The following is a 24,690-nucleotide window of genomic DNA, read 5'->3' on the forward strand; positions in this document are numbered from 1 at the left end:
TAACAGGTCCACATCCTCCTTGTGCTGGGGACCCCAGACCTAGATGCAGCCTTGCAGGTGGGGAACAATCACCTCCCTGCACCTGCTGGTCACTCCTCTTTTGAAGCAGCCTGAGATGCAGATGCCCTTCTGGGCTGCAAGCATGTAGTGCTGGATCGTGTCGAGCCTTTCATCTACCAGAACCAAGAAGTCCTTCAGTGGATGACAAGATTAACATAAATCAATAACCTCATACTGTGGAAAAAAAAAAAAAAAAAAAAAAAAAAAAAAAAAAAAAAACATCAAAACATGGGTATATGAACAGGAGTGGACTGCCACACATGTGAAGTAAGTGAAGTAATACTTCCATCTCGGGACTGGTAAAACTTTATTAGGATCATGATGCCCAGTCAGAGGGCCACACTTCACAAAACATGTTCATTAACTGTATGAACTTCAGAAAGCATACAGCAGAACTGTTTATTTCTCTTTCAATCATCTGACTGGTTTCTGTAATATCAACTTGTGCTTCTATCGTAAAGACAGAAAAGGAGAGCTAATGAACCATTTCAACCTTTATCACTGGATAAGCTACTACATTTAAGACTAGCAACATGAAATATCAAAGAATCATAGAAACATTCAGGTTAGAAAAGACCTCCAAGATCATACAGTCCAACCTTTAACCTCATACTGAAAAGTCCACCACCAAACCATGCTACTAAGTTCTGCATCTACATGTTTCTTGAAGACCTCCAGGGATGGTGACTCAATCACTTCCCTGGGCAGCCTGTTCCAATGCTGCACAACAGTAAAGAAATTTCTCCTAATATCCCACCTAGACCTCCCCTGGCATTACTGGAGGCCATTTCCCCTCAGCATATCAGTTGGTGCTTGGGAGAAGCATATAACATATATAAAAATAATATATATTACCATATATATATATATATTGCTCTTTTCTAATATAAGAAAAGAGGTTTGTACTAGTTTTGTTTTAGTTCCACTAAACCAAGAGGTCTGTATTAGTATTTTTAATTAGTTCCACTAAACCTTGCATTCAAATTGAAAAGCATCCCACTTAAAAAGTTATCTTCTCCTTTAGTAAACTCAGTGTGTGCAGGAAGCATATTGTAAGCTTTCTATGTAGTTATACCCTTAAAATGTAATTGTAATAACAGTATTAAAGTATACAACATAACCCAATGTTAACTGTTGCTGTAAGTACATACACTGCTTTGGTGTTGGCCATGCTTTAACCTGTGTGCTTGCAAAGTAGTAAAGGTCTCCTATTAAATGGACACAACAGAAAAAGCTTCTTAGATCAGAGAATGCATTATAAGCACACCCCAAACTGTTCCACCAAACAGTTGCTCCTCTCCACTGCTCATGAGAAGGAACACTTTTACAGGATGTCAAATAATTCAATTTCTTCTTAATTCCTTTTTTTTTTTCTAAGATATTTTTACAAACACCTTCTAGATTATCTTTATTGCCATGACTATGCTATAAATCTAGATCCATAATAAAACAGATGTTTTTCATACTACAAACTAATTAATACTACTGTGCAGCCAGCAGGGGGTAGACTGGGATAACAATAGAGACATCCTGCACCAAAAAAAAAAAATGAAAAATCCATAACAAGCTTTAAAGAAATAAGAAAAATAATAATAAAAATCTTCTTTTGCTCGTAACTGTCATCAACACAAAGTAACACCTGGAAACGACTGCTTAATAAATGTAAAATTTGTAAAAACAACAAAAAAGCTGAAAATAATAATTTATAGTAGTAAAGTAATAGTGTAGTGAAAGAATATCAACCTCAGCAAGCCATACATTTAAAAAATGCTGGCCCAGTAACTCAGAAATAACACTGTGTGAGGTCTCTAACAAATCTTTAGAAAAAGCTTCTAAATAAAGGTTATTTAAAATTATCTGATATTATTAACAAAAATATCAATTGCAAAAACAAGCAAAGAATTTCTGGAAAACAAAGTGACTGTAGTCACAGAAGTTTGTATTACATAGAAGTCTTAATCTACACATCACAACTGCTTCATTATCTCAATAGACAAAATTTTAAAATACTTGGATGGTGAAACAACCTCCTCTGAAAAATGAGAACTGATCATAGAGAATCATTTCCTATTGCTTGCTTTTTCCTTAATCATCATACACATATGCTGCTGGAAAGGAGGCATTCTCCTAAGAGTTTTCTTCAATTGCCAAGAAGCTAATAATGAGCAAGGACTACAAATTCAAAATATACCACAACGTTTTTGGACACACCACCATAGGCCCTACCAAAACCCTACCAATGCAATCTGAACTTGCTTAAAACTGCATTTAAGCTGAAACAAACATCATCAGGAACACAATCTGAAAAACATGAAATAGACTCTCAGCAATGAACGTTACATACCTGAGAGACAGACTTTTAAAAAATATTTATATAGTCAGTACTTTCTAAAACCAGCCTCAAAACCTCATTCTTTTCTCCATTTAGCATTCAGTTATCACTGTACTCATTCTCACCATCTAGACTCCTCTTCTGCACCCCATCTGTATCTGTTTTGCATACCCAAGGTAAATCACAAAATCTTCAAAGCAAGAGCCCCTTTTTCCCCCTCACAGGTTTGTAAAGTATAATGAATTTGCATCAGGCACTGTAAGTAGAATTCATTAAAATATTTTGCAATATAACGAAAATGGCAACTCAACATATGATGATTGCTTACGTTTCAAAGACACAAGAGTCTTGATTTTTTAGGTAATTACTAGTAAGCTGAAAAGGGTTCCCAGTAATGTTCAGCAGTTGTAAGAGCCACCACAATAACTACCTCTAACATAAATATTGTTGGCTGATGTGCTGTGCTCTTTTCATACAAATGCTGCAGAATGCAACCAAACTACTGAGTTTGATGATTCTTTTTCCCTGATGAGCAATACTACCATACATATCCCTACATCATGTTTTAGTGCACAAGTAGGCATGCTGCAGTGCTGTAGCCTGAAACAACCAATTTCTTCCCCATAAACAAGGCATTTTATCACAGCATAACAATGAAACAAATAAACCAGTTGACAGTGCCCAGTTAATTACATTGGTATGACACGCTAAAAAATCTCTACTCAAGCCGCAGGGTTACTTCTCAGCTTGGTAATTCCTTAAGGTAAGTAAGGAACAACAACTAGCCTCTGGCTTTTAAGCAGGTCTGTGTACTCCATAAGATGCCTGCAGTGTCTCTTCATATTCAGAAGAAAATAGCATAATTATTACAATGTAATTAATGTAGGCATTAATTAACATAACATGACAAGAGTCCTTTACTACTTAAAGGACTAAGAAGTACTGTTTTGTGATACTTTTTATAAAACCACATAAAATAAACACAATGACTTTGAGCAAACTACTTCCCGTAACTGGCTAAAAAGAGAAATTGCTTTTATAATTATTTACAGTCTTCCCATATTCTACTAATCATATAAAAACACAAAATATAAAAGATGCTTACTTAGAATGGGGTCTCAACTGAGACTTTTACATAGCCTTATAGTATGTAGTATGGGGTGGAAATACTCTTTTTAATAAGTATTACACTCCTCTATCAAAATTTAGATCTATTCTACTCACTAAGCTATCTTATTAATAATGCATATTGATGTAAATGCAAACTGCTTGTGAACAAAACCCAAGTCATTCTGGAAAAAGGAATTAATAAACTTACCTACATTTCATATACAATTTGAAAATCTTTACTGTATTAAAACCATTTTCTGCACATCTCAACCATGAAATGCATAAAAAAGGAAACTGACCCTAATTTTAGTACATAATTATACACCTAGTTTTATAAATTAAGAATTCATTGCATATATGGTTGCTGAAAACAGAGAATCAATTACATAACACTTAGGTTTCAAAGGACAAAAGTGAGAGAATGAAAATATAACTTGAGAGAGAAAACACTCTTGAAGATTCTCTTCTGTAAATTGTAAATCAAGACAAATCTGTTCTCTGTAAAAACATGATAACATCTCCATATGCAAGTATTCTGAGTAGTTAGTAGAAACAATTTTATATTTGTTGACTTCTAAGTAATGAAAGGTTCCTTTAAAGCTACAAGACATACTGAATTTTAAAGATATTGATTTGAAAATACATACTATTCTAATTACACTGTAAAATAAATTCTAGTATTTATTAAATACAGTCCACAAAAATTTTAAGAGACTTGCACGTAATGTAATCTTTTGAAATATAATCTTTACAAGTTTTATTAAATTTGCTAATTACCCTAGAAATTTACAATTTTGTAGTACCTTTTTATTTCTGAGGTAGGCTTTCTTGGCTGAAATACGTCCACGCCTTGCTTCCAGCTGGCGAATTTTTTGTTGCAATTTTTGCAGCTCCTCTTTTTGCAAGTGTGCAGATGTTGCCATATCCTCTTTTTCAAGCATGGCTTCCATACTTTCGTAAGTGTCATAATATACCACTTCATCTCTCTTCTCTGTTTTAAAAATGTCAGGAATGAAAAAGTCAAATCAATAATTTGTATTTGATTAATGTTTTGTTCAACAACAACCTCAAGTTGCAAGACATAACGCATAAGAATGCTAGTCATTTCTGAGTAAGAACAGAAACAAAAGGTCAGTGTAATAGCATTAAAGAGCAAAGCACTAGAAGGCTTTAAAGGTTGTATGACAAACAGAAATCAATACAAATGAAACATACAACCTGTTATTCAGGTAAGCTCAGAGCATTAAAGAATAAACGCTGTAAATGTGTGCTTAAGTCTGTAATTTAACTTGATCATAATGCCCATGCATGTCTTCAGGTTTCTTAACTAATACAAGGAATCCATGCTGCACAGTAATATCCTTTGGTCTTCATTACAAAGTTCAGGATATACAGACTCTCTGAAGTCTTTAGCATGAGATTCCTCTGCCACAACCTACTATTAATTTCATAGGAGGGAAATTAAACAACACAACGATAAAAATCCTCTTGGGAGGTTTTTGACCTCCCAGTCACGTCCTGTGCTCAGAGGCAGCAGTGGGAGGGTAACTTCAAGGGAATCCTTCAAAGCATTACAGGCTTGTCATTGTAAACCATTTTATCAACAGTCATAATTTTTAGCCTCCTGAGTGGAGCAGTCAGTGTAACATTGAGCTCATCTCTAACTGTTGACTTCTCATCTCTTGCCAAGAAGGAAAGAGTGATAATTATAAATCCTTGCCGAATGTTTCAATGAAGAAGCAGAAAAGGTCTCGTTCCCTGCTTCATTGGCATAGCAGTACGAGTTGCTTGCAATACACCAAGATAGATATGCATTACTAATGGCTTAAAAAGCACCTATAGCCGGCATGACCGTCAAGTGACTCCTCTGCAGCAATACCAAGCCTTCTCTTTTCTCCTTTAACTACCTTTCAAGAAGTACCATGACTTCCTCCTACACTATCTGGGGAAGAGGGCAGGGTCTTCAGAACACTGACTGTTTTATAAAAGCAGTTTTTAGTTCTTGTTATTTGTGCAAGGTCTCTGCTATAACCAAAAATCTGGTTGTGTCATGCTAATTTCAGCTCAGCTGGACATGGCACAACCAGAAAAGAAATAACAGAATTATATCAACCCTAAAATAAAATTGAATACAAACAGATCTACTTAAATTTACTTTATTGTTCAGTTTAAAAAAAAAAAAAGTTCCATGCAGACATAAAACAGCCAAGTCATTAGAACCCCCTTTGTGAGAAACTAAGCTGTGTTTTTGCAGTAGAGAACCAATTTTCTGTATTTCAAGGTAGTTGTCATAACAAGGAGAAATGCTAAGTAGGTAAGTGGACAGCAGAAGGCCTCGCTATTCCAAAATAAGGTGGAAGCTTGAGAAAACCAGGATGAGCAGTGAGGGAACTGTAAAATAAAGATCACAGGTTCTCAAAACATAAGAAATGGGAAAAAAGGGAAAAAGGAGAAATTAAAGGGTTAAAAAAATAAAAATTGTACATATATGATATAGAGGAGCATTGAGTAGCTTGTGAACCTGTAGTACTCAGACAATGAGGAAGCAGGAGAGGTGATCAGGTGTCAGGTAATAGGGAATAAATGGTTATGATTTGTTTACTATAACGTGCTCCTAAATGGCAGGACGCCTGCCATTGCAATCGCAAATAAAATAGCTTCACAGAAGATCCTGTCTGAAGAAAATTGAGATTTTTCTCACACCTTTGGAACAGTGAGTAAAATTTTAAAAAGTAACTAAATTATATTTTGCTACACACAAATAAAACAGGAGAAATTATATGGAAATTGTTTTAGAATTTGCTTTCTTGAAGAGTTAAGGATGAATTTATAAATGAAACCCCAACAGCTCAGCTGCAAACTAGTCAAACATACCAGTCCTAAAACATCTAAAACTTTTTTTATTTTTTTTTTACCAATAGAAGAAAAACTTGGCAATTCTCTTGCAACTTCCTTCAAAAACTCCACAAGTTTTCTATGAACTGCTTTTGAGTTTCTAAAATGGCTGTCATTTTAACTCTAAGTTTGGTAAGTAGTTAAACTTTTAATGGCTCAAACACTTTCAATAAAACAATGAGAATGACTCCTCTTTAGATAAGATCCACATTACTTCTAACTGTTAATAACTTCCGACTGAAACAGTAAGCCATTATCACTTGCTCTGCTGATGGCAATGCATCCACCTCAAATCCATCTTACAAAGATGTTTGTATGGACAGAACAACACTCTTTAGAATTTTAACTTAGTAAATTCACATTTTCTGAATGTTAGTGCAGGTATTTGATTAATGACAGTAAAAGCCTACTATTGCCATTTAAAATACAGCAATGTATTTTTATTCAATATTTTTCAGACTCAATGTGCTGAATTCACAAAAGGAAGTGTTTTTCTCCCAGCTTTCAACCTCCAGATTCAATCTGGCAGAGAAATCAAATCATGCTCTCAAAAAATTCTCAGTTGAGACTTCATCTATAGTACTGCCAGTGTCCTGTAAATCAGAACAGAACCCAAAACCCTCCAATACATCTGCACAGAGTCCATATAGTCACTGAAGAAAGAATAGCAACACACTCTAGACGTCACTAAGACACATGCATTTCAAATCACACAGATGTGCCCAATTTAAAGGCTTTTTTTTTTACTGACTGTAAGTATGCTTTAAAAAGAAAGCATAACTGAAGATGCCACAGACCATACTTTTCTGCTTTAACCTACTGAAGTTGCACATACAAGAAGACCACTACATCACTGAGAAGCTCTCATTCAGATGAGGTATAGCATAGTTTGGAAAAGGTGTAGCTCGTTTACTGTCACAATTTTCACACAATTTATTTTTCTATTCCTCTTGCCCAAGTAAAGTCCGAAGAGGTAACTTCATCATTTGAACAAAATTTCAATACATTTAGAAACCGCATTTTCCATTTTCTGATATGCCTGAGAGTTATTAAAAACAATAATTCCTATTAACGCAGACAGCTCTCATTAAATATATATGTATTAGATTTCTTTATTAAAGAATACTTTATAATTTTAAAACAGCAAAGGAAGCCAAAACAGTGAACTATTTTGCTGCCATCCAGGAATGAGAGGGCTATTTGTTTCGTTGACTTGGGGCTTTGTTTTATTTCAGGTCAGGCTGTGGAGCTGAGCATTTTTTTTTTAGATTTCTGAAGAAAACATTAGTGACAACTTGTAATGACCAATTATGTCTTTACAGCAGCTTTAATGTCTGAAGGCTCTGAGTTTTTACTGTCACTACACCAAAGAGAAAGGATTTTGATACACATCTCTTCTCAGCCTCCTGTTCAAGAGGTTTCCTTCAGTACAATCACTACTGATTTCCCAAGTACAAACAACTATCTATAAAGCACTAACTAGCATTCCACAGAGGCATGTGGTCAAAGCTCCCATATTTCTTTCAAGTCAGAATTTTCAATCCTGATCTTCCACAGGAGCAGTTAATATTGTTGGCACCACAAGCTTGAAAGAAGGATTCCTTTCACAACAGTGATAGGTGTATTTTTTCTTTCTCCAGAGGCAAGTCAAAAATACAACCTACCTTCATATCTCTATTCTCAAGTGACTTTTCTATCCCTAGAGAATTTGTTCCACAAGCCCTATTCGCTAAATAAAACAGAATTTAATGTGAAAGAAGATGTTAAGCACAAAAAGGTCCAAAGACAGAACTGGATTCAAAAACGCTGTACAACTTGCCTATACAATTTCAGTAGTTTGTATGTATAAGATATAGAATAGGTTTTGGAAACATGGTATTTGCACCACTGCTCTAAATGAGTACGATGGCAATACAACAAGCTTTAAAGTTTAGCTGAAGAATTCTGATTTACAGGAATATACTTTGGAAGCTAATCACTCTGAAGAAAAAAGTATTGCCAATGCAGATTTCCATGAGACAATTCCAGTAATTAAGACATATCTTCCTCCCTGAATTTAGTCTTCCAAACCTTACATAGTACCTTATATACTTATTTCCAAACACAGACAATGACAACCATACCAAAACTTCTGTATCTGTATGTATTCATCTTATGAACAAGTGTAAATGATAACAGTATGTTAGAAAATCCAGCTCAATGTGGTAGAGAAACTGTTCTCATTTCATTCCCACAGGTTTTACTAGATTCTTAGGAAGAGAATTATCTTCTACAGAAGAAGTGTTAATTAAAATGCATAAAGCACCTGACATCAGTCTTCTGATGCTTTCAAGTTGTGCTGTCAGCAGTAGCTCTTCATATTTTAGGATCTCAAACTGCACTTCATATAATTGAAGCTGTAGATCATAATAATCGGCTTCTAACTGGTCCAAATGGGCTATGGCTTCTGTACCACCCTTCAGACTTTGCATCTAAATGGAAAGAGAAAAAAACACAGTTACAGGATAAGAAGAATACATCACTGACTTTATGAGTACAGCTAGATACAGTCTGGTACACTAAATATAACATGTTAAAATTAAACACATCAAGAGGAGAAGATAGGTTTTGATCAGGCATACATTTTCAGCCATAATACTTGACATTTTTTCCATATGTTAAGATATTGGCTTACTCCTTGTGATTGCTGAAGTGCTAAGTCACATATTGAGTAGTGTGACATATCTCTACAAGTCATTTACTCTACCATATGATTTTCTAATGAGATAATGAAATTACTATTATCTTCAAAAAGTGTAAAAGTTGGTTTGCTAACAGCATCTAATAAAATAAAGTTAAAATTGTCAGTAAAACTGAAGAAGGGAGAGAAATGAAAGGTGGTGGAAACTGGGAAAATTACATGTACTGATCCTCTTGTAATAACAACTTAACTGAGGAGTTTCTTTAAAAGTTAAAAAAAAAAGTCTAAGAGGGTAAATTGGTGCTTTGTCATATTTTATTCTCCTGCATTGCACAGTTAACCTTCTTGAGTAAAGGCATAACAAAGCGGAAAAGCAGAATATTTAATAAGCCGCAGTCCTTTATATGATTTTTCCTATTTTTTTCCTCAAAAAAATCTCTTAACCTTTATCTAGTACAGCAGCTTGGAAGGAAAAAGACCCAGAAAGCTTAAGTTCTATCTCATCAGAATGTACAGAATTTTATAGCAGCACCGTTTCTGCAGTCTTTCATAGGATAAAAAAAATGTAGACTTAAACATTTTGATGTATTTTAGCACTTGTCTCATATTTCTGACCCAAGAAAGATACACAAGGAACAACCTAAGTGAGCTCAGATCATTCTCCTTTCCACCTACAGCAAGCATGCATTCAACAAAACAAGATTTAACCACTCATCAGCTGGCAAATCAGATCATATTCAAGAAACAGTGACATGCAAGTGGATCTTACGAGCTCAATGTGGAGGGAAATCCAAGACATGCAGCTCTATAATCTATGGTTTCTTCAAAGACTAAGACTGTAATTAATAGCCACAAATGGGTCTCCTAGGATTTATTTATCAGGCATTTTTAGAAATAATTATACTAAACCAGGAAGATACCTGTACTGAATCAAACCAAGAATTGGTCTTATTCAATACTCTTTTTTGGACAAAGGTTACAACAGCAAATATGCAGGAGGATGAAATGCAGTAAGCAGTGCAGTGACACTTCTATAAAATGCTTCTCCAGCCTCCTGCACAGCTTCCAGCTCAATACCAAAGATGGCTTTTATATTAAGTACACTTTTATATTAAGTACACTGACTGCATTTTACTTCATGACTTTATCCTACCCCTTTTTTAAAAGCATGCAAGCTTTTAGCATCTGCATCATTGTTCACTGATATGTATTTCACAGCTTTATTAAACACGAAGGAGCAGTTCCCTTAATTATATTCTGTTCCATATGAGATTAACAGATGGAAGGACTGTGAATAGCTTCTTGAAATTTCTACTTTTGAAATTCCTTCTACTACATTATTTACTGAATGCATTTTTGATATATCAGCTATCAGCCTGAATGGCTCATTAAGTCTTTAAGTGATTATCATAAATCTTACAGTCAATAATGCATCGTTCATGTCTATCAGTCCAGTGACACCAAAACGTCTTGCTATGGCAGTCTGTTACTCTACATCCATACCAAGCTACTATCTGTGATGAAAACAGTAAGTGACATGATGCTGGCAAGTTTTCAGGGCAAAAGAACAGATCCTCTTGAACCTTCCAGTTTTTCCTTACTAGAGGAATAGTGTTAATTTGCCAGAGAGTCCTGTGTTTTGGCATTTTAAAATTATTTTTTCATTCTGAATATGTATATATATATATATATACACACACACACATATATGTATGTATTAATATATATACTATATATAATAGTATATTTATATATAAATATAATATTATATTCATAATATTTACATATTATATTATATATTAATTTAACAAATTAATGCTATGTTCTGCTGATTTTACCCTGCTGGGCAGCTAAATTCCACCATAACTGCTCTCTTACTGCCCCTGCTCAAAAGAAGAAGGGGGAGAAGAAAGTACAATGGAAAGAAAAAAGGCTCATGGGTTGAGATAAGAATAATTTAATTAAAGGGAAAAGAAAGGGAAGGTGGGGGGGAAACAAGCAAAGGTCACGCAGAAGCACAAAGCAAAGAAAAAAAGTGTTCCCTACTTCCCACCAATGAGCAAGATGTTTGGCCATGTCCCAGGAAGTGGAGCCTCAATACATAGGGGCTGTCTAGGAGTACAGGTGTCTTCATAATGAGAGCCCCTCCCTCCTCTTTTTCCCCCTCCCCAGCTTTCCTTGCTAGGAAGTAGTGTGACACCACATGGTATGGGATATCCCTTTGATCAGCTTAGGTCACTTGTCCTGGCTGTGTCACCTCCCCACAGCTTGCCCACCCTCAAGCTGCTGGGGGAGTTTGGAGGGAGCCTTGGTGTGATACCAGTGCTCTTCTAGCTACAAGTGCAGAGCACAGCACTGTATGAGCTGCTGCAGGTAAAGTTAACTCCATCCCAGCCAGACCCAGTATAGATGTCATTAAAATTTCTGTCACAACTTAGAACTCTTGGGCTTTGTCAGTGAACTGTAAAATTCACACAAACGTGTGTGTGTGTATATATATAATACATATAATATGTATATATATACAAATAATATGTATATCATATATATTAATATATGTATATACATATATATGTACATGTGTGTATACACACACACGTTTGGGTGAATTTTACAGTTCACTGACAAACATATATATTCTTTAATAAAAGATGTTTACAAATTTAAATCCACAGATTTTGCAGAAAGACAGTCAGTTTATGTCTCTGTACAGTCTTCAAAAGTGTCAGCTAATTAAGTTATAGCAGCTCAAAATTTCTTTCAGCTGCACCAGTGTCTGCACCATAAAAGACCTTTCTCCAACCAAATCTTAGCCCTGCAAGCACACACTACAGATGCTGCCAACTACCAGATCTATTTTAGGAACATAACATCACTATAATTCAGTTTTGAGATGCAACAGCAATGGAAAAAGAATATTGTCATATGGATGTCATACAATCTAGCTATACAACTGCCTCATGAAAAAGAAAAATTAGGACCTTTAATTTCAGCCATTTGTGTTGTAAGTTCATGAGATAGCACATCTAGATAATAAACCAGCATCACCACTTCTAGGAAAATTTGAGCATTGTTGTATAATTTAAGAGTGTTTGACTCTTTATGTTATCTAATCTGTTCTAGTAATTTGCTGCATCCTTGCTAGGAAAGAAACACGTAAAAAAGTTGCAGGCTGATCAACATAGCGAAAAAAATACCAGGAATTTTAAAGTGAGAATGCAATTACAGGAAAGAAACATTTTACAGTTGGATGAAGAACTAGAACTGAGGAGATATGAGATCAATTTCCTGATATACCTAAACTTCCTGCATTCACTCAATTTAATCTCTCTGGCCCTAATATAAGTTAGTGTTTAAGGTCTTTGTTGTCTCACTCATACTAAGTGAAGGAACCCAGCTTTCCTACTAGTTCTACGACAGAAAAACAGCATCTGTAAACCACCCCACAGGTAATAAAGATATAATGGATTAAAACAGAAAACCTCTTACAAGAACTGTAGCACACATACTAAGAGAACAGACAAAATTAATTAAAATTAGACAAACAGAATATAGCACAGAGGGTCATCAAATCCAGCTTTCTACCATCATGGAATGCTTTCAGACAAATATAAAAGTAACTGCTTTCTTAGAGTAAGTTCTCAAAGTAATTTCCATGTTGTAGCTGTAGTTCTTAATCTGCTTTTGGAGAAAAACAACAACAAACAAACAAACCATAAAAAGCTCCCACCAAAGCCTCTGTTTGTAACTCCTACTGGAAATCTGTTCCAGTTACTCCTTCCTCTACTACCCTACTAGAAATATTCTTCTGTATTTAAATATTTGCTTGTTAATTCAGTTAATACCACTTGTTTTTACACCAGTACTGAGCAGTTATTTTATTGCCACCATCAACTGGAACATTAGAAGTGAATAAAGCAAAATCATTTAATATGTTATTAAAAGTGAATCAGATGTGTTTAAATAAAAATTCAAAGATTTCCCAATTTTAGTTTTTTTACTTAGCCTTTCCAAAAATCTATCACAGAAAGAAAAATGGCTGAGAAAAGGTACAAAGAAACATACCACAGCGAAACGGTTCTCTGAAAAAAAAAAAAAAACATTTTGTTGCATCTTTACTAAATTGCTCTTTATTTCTAACAACAACAACAGATTAATTTTCCAGGAATAGCTAGTCATGCTCTCTTGAATAAAATCCCTAATAAAATTCCTATTTTTGCCAATACATCCAAGGTGGGCAAAATGACAGACGTGAAATCCAAGACATGCTTAAATATTCAAAGTCATTGGAAGCAGATGTATCTTTGATTCAGGCTTAACGTATAGGAAAAAGAATTTTTAGAATTACCAAACTATGAAAAAAAAATTAAAGAACCCAAGCAATACTTTGCTGAAATTAATTTTTATGAAAATATCTCTAAATGTTTACTATATAAATTAAATTGTTTTGAAGTGAACATTTAGAACTCAACTGTACACCTCTAAAGGGGAAAAAAAAGACTAGTTACTAATTCCTATATGTGCAGGAAGGTCCTTGTTGGAGTTTAAGTGTCCAGTCACTTCCATTTGTCCAAACTATTTCACATACTTAGAGGATTACCAAGGATTTTCACTGTGATCTAGTGATTCTGTTTACTGTCATGAGGACAGGGCTTGGGAACAAGCCCACAAAAACAGACTCTGGTCTGCCTCAAAATGAAAGTTTTCATCATTCCCCTCAAACAAAATTCAGAAAAGCATATGCAATTTGGAGTGCTACCAATCAGGAAATAAAATAGCTCAATATGTAAGCAGTGTAGAGATATTCTTTTGACTTTTTTCATAGAATCATAAAATCATCTAGGTCAGAAAAGACCTCCAAGATCATATAGGCCAACCTTTAACCTAGCCCTGCCAAGTTCACTATTAAACCATGCTACTAAGTTCTATATCTACATGTTTTCTGAAGACCTCCAGGGATGGTGACTCAATCACTTCCCTGGGCAGCTTGTTCCAATACTTCACAACTTTTTCAGTAAATGTCTCTAATATCCAGTCTAAACCTCCTCTCACAAGTTAAGGCCATTTCCTCTTGTATTATCACTTGGTGCTTGGGAGAAGAGACCAATTCCCACCTCATTATAGCCTCCTTTAAGGTACAAAAATACTGATAACCATAAAGCTAACCATTCAGACTTCACAGATGTTGTTCAAATCCCAAGTATTTATGCATGCAAAGTTAGAGCTCATAGGCTGTTCCTCCTACTGTAGCAAACTGCCTAAAGCCCTCACTCTATACTTTCAATTACACTCCTTCTACATATGTAAGTGTGTTAGTGATTTATGAGAATCTCCATTTCTCTCAGATAAGTCAAAATATTAAAATAGCCATTTTATTAAAATGTGGATGACACTAAAGTCATTTCAAAGGCACTATAATTGACATGGTCAGCTTCTTTAAGCAGCTTTTGATGTGTGACTAGAGTAGTCGTCAGTCTATGAACGAAAAAAAAAAAGCAAAAGCTTTCCTTTAAAAAAAAAAATACTGTCACAGTGAGAAATAAATTAAGTGACGTATTAAAAAGAGGACTTTATTCTTAGTTCAACTGCCAACTTTAGCTGTTTTATATTGTTTTATCCAATAAATAATATACATGAGGGTGCAAAAGGATCAAGTAGCAGGAGACCAGCTATTCTTCTCTAATAACCACATGGTAATTCCAAGTAAATAACTTCATAATCAACATAATCCTTTAAAGAAACTTTTCACATGACTTCCTAGCAGGGTTTATTTTATTTCACAACTACATACTCCCTTCAAACCAAATGACTGAGGGGGTTCTTCACAGAGAGGGTGGTTGCACACTGGAACAGGCTCCCCAGGGAAGTGGTCACTGCACCGAGCCTGTCTGAATTTAAGAAGAGATTGGACTGTGCACTTAGGCACATGGTCTGAACTTTTGGGTAGACCTGTGCGGTGTCAAGAGTTGGACTTGATGATCCTTAAGGGTCCCTTCCAACTCAGGATATTCTATGATTCTATGACTGTGTCTTCCTGAGTTGTACACACCTGGGACAGCTGGTTGGCAGATCAAATATCAGCTGTACAGGCTGAAGGAGTTGGGGCTGTTCAGCCTGGAGAAGAGAAGGCTCTGGAGAGACCTCGTTGCGGTCTTCCAGCACCTAAAGGGGGCCTACAGAAAAGCTGGGGAGGGACTCTGTCAGGGATTGCAGTGATAGGGCAAGGGGCAATTGGCTTTAAACTAAGAGAGGGTAGGTTTAAATTAGATACTAAGAAGAAGTTCTTCACTCAGAGGGTACGGAGGCACTGGAACAGGCTGCCCAGAGAAGCTGAGGATGTCCCATCACTGTGTTCAAGGCCAGCTTGGATGGGCCTTTGGGCATCCTGATCCAGTGGGTAACATCCCTGACCATGGCAGGGGGGCTGAAGAGGGTGATCTTTAAGGTCCCTTCCAACCCAAACCATTCGCTAGTTCTACATACCTACAAGACTCAGAGGGCTGGTAGCGTAGTGGTTTGGCATCCCAGGCTTTGGGAAATTTCAGTCCCTAATCTTCATAATGCTACAGACCCCTGCTGACCTAAGATCATGGTAGAGGAACAGCTGGTGCTAGGTCTCTGTAGGCCTGTCGACATGCAGGGACTACATAATACCCAATAAGGCTCACCAAGTTTTATTCCAAGAGATAAATTGACACAAAAGACAGAAGTGTATTGCTGCAAGTGTAGTAAATGTAACAGTGGTTATCTCTATTAAAGAAACAAGCACAAAGTGGAGCAGTTACAGAAAAGGTTATCAGGTCAATAAACTGAATATAGAGCCTCTCCTGTCTTGCTTTTTTCTAGCAAAACCAAGGTTGAGCAGGCATAGCACAGCTTCCTATAACTAAATTAGAGATTATAAATGCCAGTGAAGAAGAAGAGGTATTTAAACTGAAGACCAACACTTGCAGAATAATAAAGGGCTGTAAAGGTCAGAAGTATTTCCAGAAGCTGTTCGTGCTTTTGGCACTGCCATGGCTATGTGCGTATCATTTCTACTATGTCAGTTGGCTAATTTAGAATTGACCCCAGTGCTTTCATTCTGTTTCCGCTATGTTAGTCTCTAGGATTATCCATCTCTTTCAGTATGTCATTTCAATCATATAACAAAAATCTCCCAACTTTGTCACCAACAAACTCCACCTTTGTTGTGACATCACTAAAAACCAGAAAGAACTACACTACGTGTACTACACTAACAAACCTTCTGAATGCCAATCCAACAGTACTCCTCCAACACAGCTGCTGTTATCTGCAGCTTACACAGGCTTTACTAAGTCTGTAGTATTCATGCTTATTTCCATCATCTCCAAATAAGAGTTTTGCACAGTAGTTGGAAAACTGTATTGAAACCAAAATCAAAAGATACTGTTCCTCCACAGGCAACTATTCATTAAAGTCTTTTAAAAGTATTATACATAGAGAAAACCATTTTATTACTTCTCAGGTGAGAAAAAGGCAGATGATCCACCTATAAAGATAATGTGGAAAACATAGCAACTTTATAGGTACTTAAGCATGGACACATTTTAGGAGACAAAAAAGTGCTTGATTTACATACTAAATGAAAACTACAGAAACAATAACATTTTTCAGAAACAAGGATGTATTTTTCATCCCTCTTAAAAATCAATCAGCAAGATGATTTTAGACTGGGAGAACATGGAATTATTAAGTATAAGAAAAGCATGTATAGTATTTTCCATTCATCTCCCTTTCCTACTCAGTAGGAACAAAGTTGTGTAACCAAACGCATCAGAAACACACTTCTCAAGCTTAAAGAAAAAAAAACTAATAATCTTTTTATTTATTTTTCAATGCCATCTCTTCCAAAACAAGCAGCTAACATATCACCAGCTAACATTTATGATAAGACTGCATCCTGCCACCTATAATATGAGGTTCCCTGTCACATTGTCACATCCAAATTTGCACAGTTAGGGCTATTACATTCTCAAAGCACAAAAAAAAGACATTTCAGAACAGAAGCTGATCTTCGTATCGCCCCATCAGCTTGTTTTGATCCAGAACTCTCAATAGCTTGTAATCCTGAAGCACCATGCTGACTCACACCCATCAGATGTTTCTCATCTCTCATTCCCAAAAGGCCCTCAACCTCTCACTTCAGAGACCTCCATCACACCACTACACTGTAACATAACTTGTTTTTCTATCCAGCCCAAAATGCTTTTCCACATTGAAACCATAATTCACTCACCAAACCGAATCTCTGTTATCAAAAATTTACAAGGACTACACTGGGAGAAAAATAAAACGTGCTAATGGAAAGACAGTGCACACCTAGCCTAAACATGTGAATATATTAAATATAGCATTTCCAGCTGTCAGTGCTAAACTCTCTCATCAACTCAGCCTGATAAACTCAGGTTTTCTGAAAATTCTTGGCTTCCTAAATAAAACTCAAAGTTGTCTTCTTTACACAGTTATTTTTCATGCTGTGGGTCTTTCATTTAATCTCTCTTCCTTGCACATCAAGTTGTCTGTCTTCTACAGAAACTCATACAATAGGTACGTAGTCTATTAGGCCCGCAAACCTACCAATCTATACTGTGTTAAAGTCCTGAGTTCTCTGCATAACCTTTTTAAGGCAAAGCCACCAGGTTAGTGAAATTTTGCTGGCCAACGTGAATCTGAAAGTGCTCTAAAAATGTGATTCCATGGTTAAAATGTACATTAACATAAGTATGACAGCCAAGCTCTTAACATTTAGCATCCATAAGACAGTGAATTTTAGAAGAGGATTGGTAGTACCTTTCCTTTGAGGAGGTGTAATAAAATCCAATACACGTGGTTTTATTTATTTTTTTTCCTGCTAAGGCATTTAAGCACAATTTTAATGCATGCACTCTTTCCTTGAGTGCTCTAGATACCACCATCCCCTCTGGAAGACTGCTTTAACAAATAGATTAAGTAGAGACAAAGAAAGTGCTGTAGAACAGGCTAGTCATCCATGTAATTACTAATGTGCAGACTTCTTCCATCTGGACTGTCAGAAATTACTCCAAAAAGGTGTTCATGTCTCTGAGAGATAAAGTGTGGAGATTACATAGCAGCATATTTCTGTTCCTATCCCTCTCTCTTTCTTCTATTCATTTCAGTGGACTGCTGTAAACATTAACAGTAGAAGCCATCTTCCTGATTGACTAAACAGGAAAAGGTGAAAGGAAAATATAAATGGTGGGTTTTGTACCTACCACCTACACCAACATTGCAACTCCATTTGCCTAACATGGTAAGATGCTGGGAATGTTAAAATAGTGACTTTTATTATAAAAGACTGAAAAATAATGACTTTCAAGTGCATTAACACTCTTTACAGTTCTTTTTTCCTCTTCATGTTTAATTTTTCAATCTATTGTTATGAAAAATTACCTCTTCTTTCAATGCATGTTTCTTCTGCTCCAAACAGATTTCTTTAGCACGCATCAACTGCAGAGTCTCCTTAGAAACTGCATACTGAAGCTTTTCCATACGTTCCACTGCTGCTGCCCATGCTGCCTTACCAAATTTTTTCTGGTCTGCTCGCATTCGATCATACACAGCTACAGAAGGGGAGAAAAAGTAGAAAGCTTATCAGTTTTGTCTTCAAATCTCTAGTAATTTTACTGTAGAGACCATGCATACATTTGTACCAAAAAACATACAGAGTTCTCTTAGCAGAATAGCTATTTTACAGAGTACTAACATTCATATCCAATACATAATTACTCTTAGGATCTATGCAATTAGCTATTTGTTGATAATTTCATCACTGTAATTCCAGTTTTTGTTATTCACAGAGGAACTATTCTAAATACATAATGCCTGAACATCTGAACAACAAGTTTAAATTCTTGAGTTAGTAAAAACACTGTTTAATATTACCATGTGGTCTTAAATTACATCCTGAATTTCCCCTGCTTCAGAAAGCCTCTATCATCACATACTGGTCTCCAGTTCCCTTGATAAATTCTACATTTCAGTAGTAAGTTTAACAGAAATTAGCAGTGAAACAAGGATTAGAATTTAAAACCAAAATTTCATCTTCAAGTCAATTACAATTCTGCAAGAATGAATTTAAATAACAAAATTAAAAAATCAAAATGCAAGTTATTTGACAGAGTTAAATTAACTAGCAAAGTACAATCTGCCTTTGATTTAGACTCCCTCTTTTTGAGCCCCAGACAACACCTGAGCTAATATACATGAGATTTTCACCATTTTTAATATACAGATCACATGATACTGTACTTGCAAAAGCCTTGCAACTCAACCAAAAGGGTAGCATTTGGTCCCTAGACGTTAAAAGATATTACATGCTGTCAGTAGGTAATAAATACTTATTTGTAGTCATGTGTTTTTTCCTGTCATGTATTATTACTTTGGTATATAAGACCTCCCTGAAATAAGGAGGAGGCCAAAAAAAAAAAAACACACAAAAAAAAGCAAAACAGGAAAACAACCTGCACACCAAAGTTCTACAGTTGCCAATATTTTCCAGACTTTTTGTTTCCCAGTGTTCTCTCATAATCCTTACAGCTGTATATAAAAATATTATGTAGAAAAAAACTAAAGTAACTATAAAGATACATTCTTTATTAACTAATGGGGTATTTTATTTGGCACATTTATCACATTAGAAAAGGAACTAAATACATTTAGAATTTGCTCTAATTAAATTCCAACATGCTTGAACTGGTTTAGTCACTTTTTCCAAGTAAGGTGGAGTTTCACGTTATCCTTAACCTGGGTTGTCACTGAGAGGAATTGTTTTGCAGTGACTGCTTCTCTTGAGGCAGATCTAGCTGTCATGCAGGGAGATGACAGGAAACCTACCCATCAAAAAAGATTTTCTCCCAGGGATACAGCTCATTCATCTGGTTGTACAATCACTATCACTAAGGCAAAGAAAGAGACGGGAACCATCAGTCAGGCATGGAAAAGAGTGGGACAAACCATGCAAGTGGTAGCCCACAGTCAAACTAAAATAGGTAACGTGAAACCACACCCTGAGGTTTGTTTGCCCTAATTAACCCATTTAGGTTAAAATGGTACAAGGATAACAATACAGATGTCTATGCAAGTCATACAACCTTGTTTAACTGCACCAACTCGTTTAGTAAAACTTCTGCAAAGGTTGTATCCATGAAGATTTCCAAGCAGAGCAGTTTTCACTGAGAGTTAAACTGAGATGTTACTCAGTATTTAGAACTATGAAAAAATTGAAGGCTGGGGAGACAGGAAAAAAGAAATGAACTGAAAAGTAATAAACACTTACTACTGTGGTCTGCCATAACCAGTACAGAAAACAGAATTCGTCAGGGACTCCGTGCTCCCTAAACCTTTTCCAAATGTACAGTGAAACTAATAAAATCACGCTGAGAAGATGCTTGTGAAACTTTATTAAATAATTTCCGTTCTGCCTGCTCCTGATGATGTTCTGAAAAGGCTTATTTGTGAAAGATACGAATAGACATAAAGGAAAAAACAAATGGGAATGATGACTGCATTTTTCTTACAGAAGACTGATCAAAAAAAGTAAGTCACACAATGCAATACAGAGCATGACAAGCATTAAAATAAAAATCTTTATAGTTTATTTAAGTATAGGATAGAAGAAAATAACTACCTTTCTGTGCTTTAGCTGTTATTTCGAAGTATTTAACTGTAAGATCTTGAATAGAAAGCACAGCCATGTGGGCTTTTCTCTGCCAATCAGCATCTTCTTTTTGCAGACTCTCAATTCTTCTGGGGCCTAGGTAATCATTCGCTATTGAGATCTGAAAATAAATCAGACCATAATTAACAACACGATTAAATCGTTGCTATTTTGCAAACAGCGATCAGTTTCAGTGTGGCTAAGAAAATACTTTAAAGAAAGAAAAAAAGGAGAGTAAACCAACAGCAGATCACCATGTGTCCTACTCAACAGAAAAAAGTGTTTTTGTTGAAAAAGTACATTTGTGGTTTCGTTACTATTTTTACTGGAAGCACAACAAACTCAAATATAAATCTGATTTACCAGTATCTTTTTGTTAAATTTCATATCTTCAGACAAAAAGCATGCTTTATGCAGGCTTTCTTCCAGCCTGGGATATTCTGGTCTGAAATAAACAAAATTTCTTCGGTCAGAATTAAGTTGGAAACAGGGAACGTGCTGGGGCACTGGGAAGTTATCATCGGTTTTACACAGAATCACGGAGTCATTGAGGTTGAAAGGGACCTCTGGAGAGTCAGGGTCTGGGAATTCAAATACTTTTTCATTCCTAAGACCAAAGCAATCTGGTAGCTATGAGAAGCCAGTAAAAGATCTGGAGTTTGTGTTTGTTTTTTTAAATTCATGAAATTTATAGCTTTCTCTCCCAAACTGATTTTTTACTCATCTTTAGAAGTTGAAGTTATCTGTAGTCCCACTGCAGAAAACAGACTGTATTTCTAAGTAATTAAATATTTAAGCTTGATCCTGCAATACCAAAACATCGTGATTTTGATTATTTTTATATTTTTATAGTTGAATATTTGAATTTTCAATTACTACTTCATATTCACATACTTGAATATTTCATTTATATCAGTCAAGACAAAAAAACTAAGCCAGAAGTACTCATAATCTTCTGTGTAACCAGATATTTTCACCTGAAGCTCTAATGACTCAAATATTCATCTCAATTTCACAAGGCTTCACTCTGGTCTCAAAAAAAAACATTCCACTCTACAGGTTTACTTCAATATTCAAGATCTACTTCTACATATGCATTTAACCCATCTCTTAGAAAGATGATTTTTAAAAGTAAAAATATAGGAGGTATATTCTATGTAATTATTCATTTACTGAAAAATGTTTAAAGTAGTTTAATACAATACTTTAATCTATTTCATACTTCTACTTCCAAAGCCATTAAAAAAGACACAGGCAAAATAAAAATGTGAACGAATCTTAAGTGAATATTAATCTTACTAGATAGGTTGTAACATGTAATTCAATGAAGCACACGTGTCACAGTTTCCACAGGTAATGCTTATGAGTGAACAGACAAGAATTTCTAAATGAAGTCAAACTGTAAGTAGACATCAGTGAATGATGACTGGTAAGTTAATGCTTTCCATTTACACGGAACTATGAAGAAAGCTCCTTTGAGAGGCAGAATAAAAACAATATAGTTAAAAGTCTTCCTTCTTTTCTCCTAGACAAAAATGAGGTATTCTGATATAGAAACTGACGTGGGATCACTGAGTAATGTGAGTAACATTCTTGTTAGCCATCACTTCTATGAGGATAAGAAGCCTCAAAGTAGCATTTCTTCACACTTCTTCATCTAGTTTTGCCTGCCAAAACATTATTCACACACAACACAAGCTAGAGATTTAGCATGACACAATACAAGCGTGCCTCTGTTCCAAAGAGCCAGTATTTAGAAGTATCAAAGGGAAGCACCTTTTCGGCCCCACTTGGAAGTACTGCATTCATGTCTGGGGCCCGCAGCACAAGAAGGATGTGGACCTGTTAGAGTGGGTCCAGAGAAGGGCCACAAAGATGATCAGAGGGCTGAAAAAGGGTTGGGTAGCAGGGGTGAGGCTGGGGTGGCCTCTGTGAGCAGAGCCAGCTCCAGATAGCTCCAAAAGGGACCTGCTGCTGGCCAGAGCTGAGCCAGGGAACAGTGCTGGTTGGGTCTCTGGGAGAGCAGATTGAAGAGAGGAAAAAATACTGCTGTGTTACAGCAGCCTGGATAGTAGTGAGCTGCAACCCTGCAGCCCCCAGGTGAGTGCAGCAGGAGGGCAGGAGGTGCTGCAGGCAGGCAGCAGCAGTTCCCCTGCGGGCTGTGCAGGGAGGGGCCCCTGGTGGAGCAGGCTGTCCCCCTGCAGCCCATGGGTCCCACATAGAGCAGATCTCCACGCTGCAGCCCCCCCATGGGTGGAGGAGCCCCCGGTGGAGCAGGTGGATGTGGCCTGGAGGAGGCTGCGGCCCATGGAGAGCCCCTGCAGGAGCAGGGGCAGAGGGTGACCGTGAAGGAGTGGTGAAAGCAAAGTGTCAGGGACTGACTGCAGCCCCTTTTCCCCGTTCCCCTACATCATTTCAGAGGGAGGAGGTAGACAAGGGTGAACAGGGGGAAGGTGGTTGTTGTTTGCTTTTAGTTTCTCACTGTTCTAGTCTGTTAGTAGTAGGCAATAGACTTATTTAATCTCCCTATGTCCATGACAATTTTTGAGTGATCTCCCCGTTCTTATCTCAGACCCTGAGCCCTTTCCGTTTTATTTTCTCTCCCTTTCCCTTTGAGGAGGGAAAGTGAGAGAGTGGCTGTGGTACAGTTCAGCTGCCCAGCTGGGTAAAACCACCACACAAAAGGCAGACGGCCATGGTTCTATAAAGCTTTAGAAACTGGGGAAACACAATAAGATTGAGTTGTAAACATTTATGAGGATTGTTCAAGGTGGTACAGATGCTCATAAGAAACTTTCCCTTTATGCATCTGTTCATACACATATTCTCATTTAAAAGATACCAAGAAGCATTCTCCAGAAATGACTACTGTTGCAAAGCAGATCCCCAAGAAGCTGCCTGAACAGGAACAGACCAACCTCACACCTTGCGGCTACTGCAATAGTAGCGCACTAAATAAAAGGTTCAATGGAGACCTGGAAAGAAACATAGGACAGACGCATTTCACTTATGGGCCTTAACTACCTGATTTTATGCTTAACATCTGTAGCTACACAGTTTGTCAATTAGCAAGACATTCAGAATAGAATAGATGAGGAGATGAGGATTCTTCCTTAAGTGTAGTACAAACAGATGACCAAGGCATGTCCAGTGTACACGATGTGCAAGGGGAATACACAGGCATTTTGACCTCTCCATTACATAGCTTCAGTAAGGCAGCAGAACCATTGCTCTCCTACATGCACACAATGTTAACTTACTGGCTCCAAAGCCGTCACAGAATGGCTGAGCCTGGAAGGAACCTCTTGAGGCCATCTGTCCAATCCCCCTGCTCAAACAGGGGCACCCAGAGCAGGGTGCCCAGGATCACATTCAGGTGTTTTTTTTTTTTTTTTTTTTTTTTTTTTTTTTGTTTTTTTTTGTGTTTGGTTTTTTTGTATTACCTCCAAGGAAGGAGACTCCACAGCCTCTCTGTGCAACCTGTACCCATGTTCAGTCACCCACACAGTAAAGATGTGCTTCCTGGTGCTCAGAGAGAACCTCCTGTGTTCCTGCTTGTGTAAACTGCCTCTCATCCTGGCACTGGGCAACACTGAAAAGAGACTGGCTCTGTCCTCTTTGCTCTCTCCCTTCAGGTATTTATGGACATTGGTGATGTCCCCCTAAGCCTCCTTCCTCTTCTTCAGTATGAAGAGTCCCAGCGCTCTCAGCCTCACCTCACAGGAGAGACACTCCACTCCTTTCACCAGCTTCATGGTCCTTCACTGGACTCTTTCCAGTATGTCCACTTCTCTTGTGCTGGCGGGACCAAAATTAACACTACTCCACGTGCAGCCTCACCACTGCTGAGTACAGGGGAAGGATCACCTCCCTCAACCTGCTCACAATACTTTGCTTAATGCAGCCCAGGAT

At 36.8% G+C, this 24,690-nt stretch overlaps 1 protein-coding gene across 2 annotated transcripts in view; it reads right to left on the reverse strand.

The window, feature by feature from the left end:
- Window positions 1-24,690, reverse strand: part of JMY (junction mediating and regulatory protein, p53 cofactor) — a 73,978-nt gene that overhangs the window by 19,287 nt on the left and 30,001 nt on the right. For both annotated transcript variants that reach the window (XM_082783575.1, XM_082783574.1), the window contains exons 3-6: window positions 20,749-20,899; window positions 18,513-18,682; window positions 8,703-8,868; window positions 4,306-4,493 (exon numbers count right to left, since the gene is read on the reverse strand). In XM_082783575.1, the coding sequence (XP_082639701.1) occupies window positions 4,306-4,493; window positions 8,703-8,868; window positions 18,513-18,682; window positions 20,749-20,899 (675 nt within the window). The remainder of the gene's footprint in view (window positions 1-4,305; window positions 4,494-8,702; window positions 8,869-18,512; window positions 18,683-20,748; window positions 20,900-24,690) is intronic.

Source organism: Aythya marila, assembly GCF_965140915.1.
Source record: "Aythya marila genome assembly, chromosome: Z".
NCBI lineage: Eukaryota > Metazoa > Chordata > Aves > Anseriformes > Anatidae > Aythya > Aythya marila.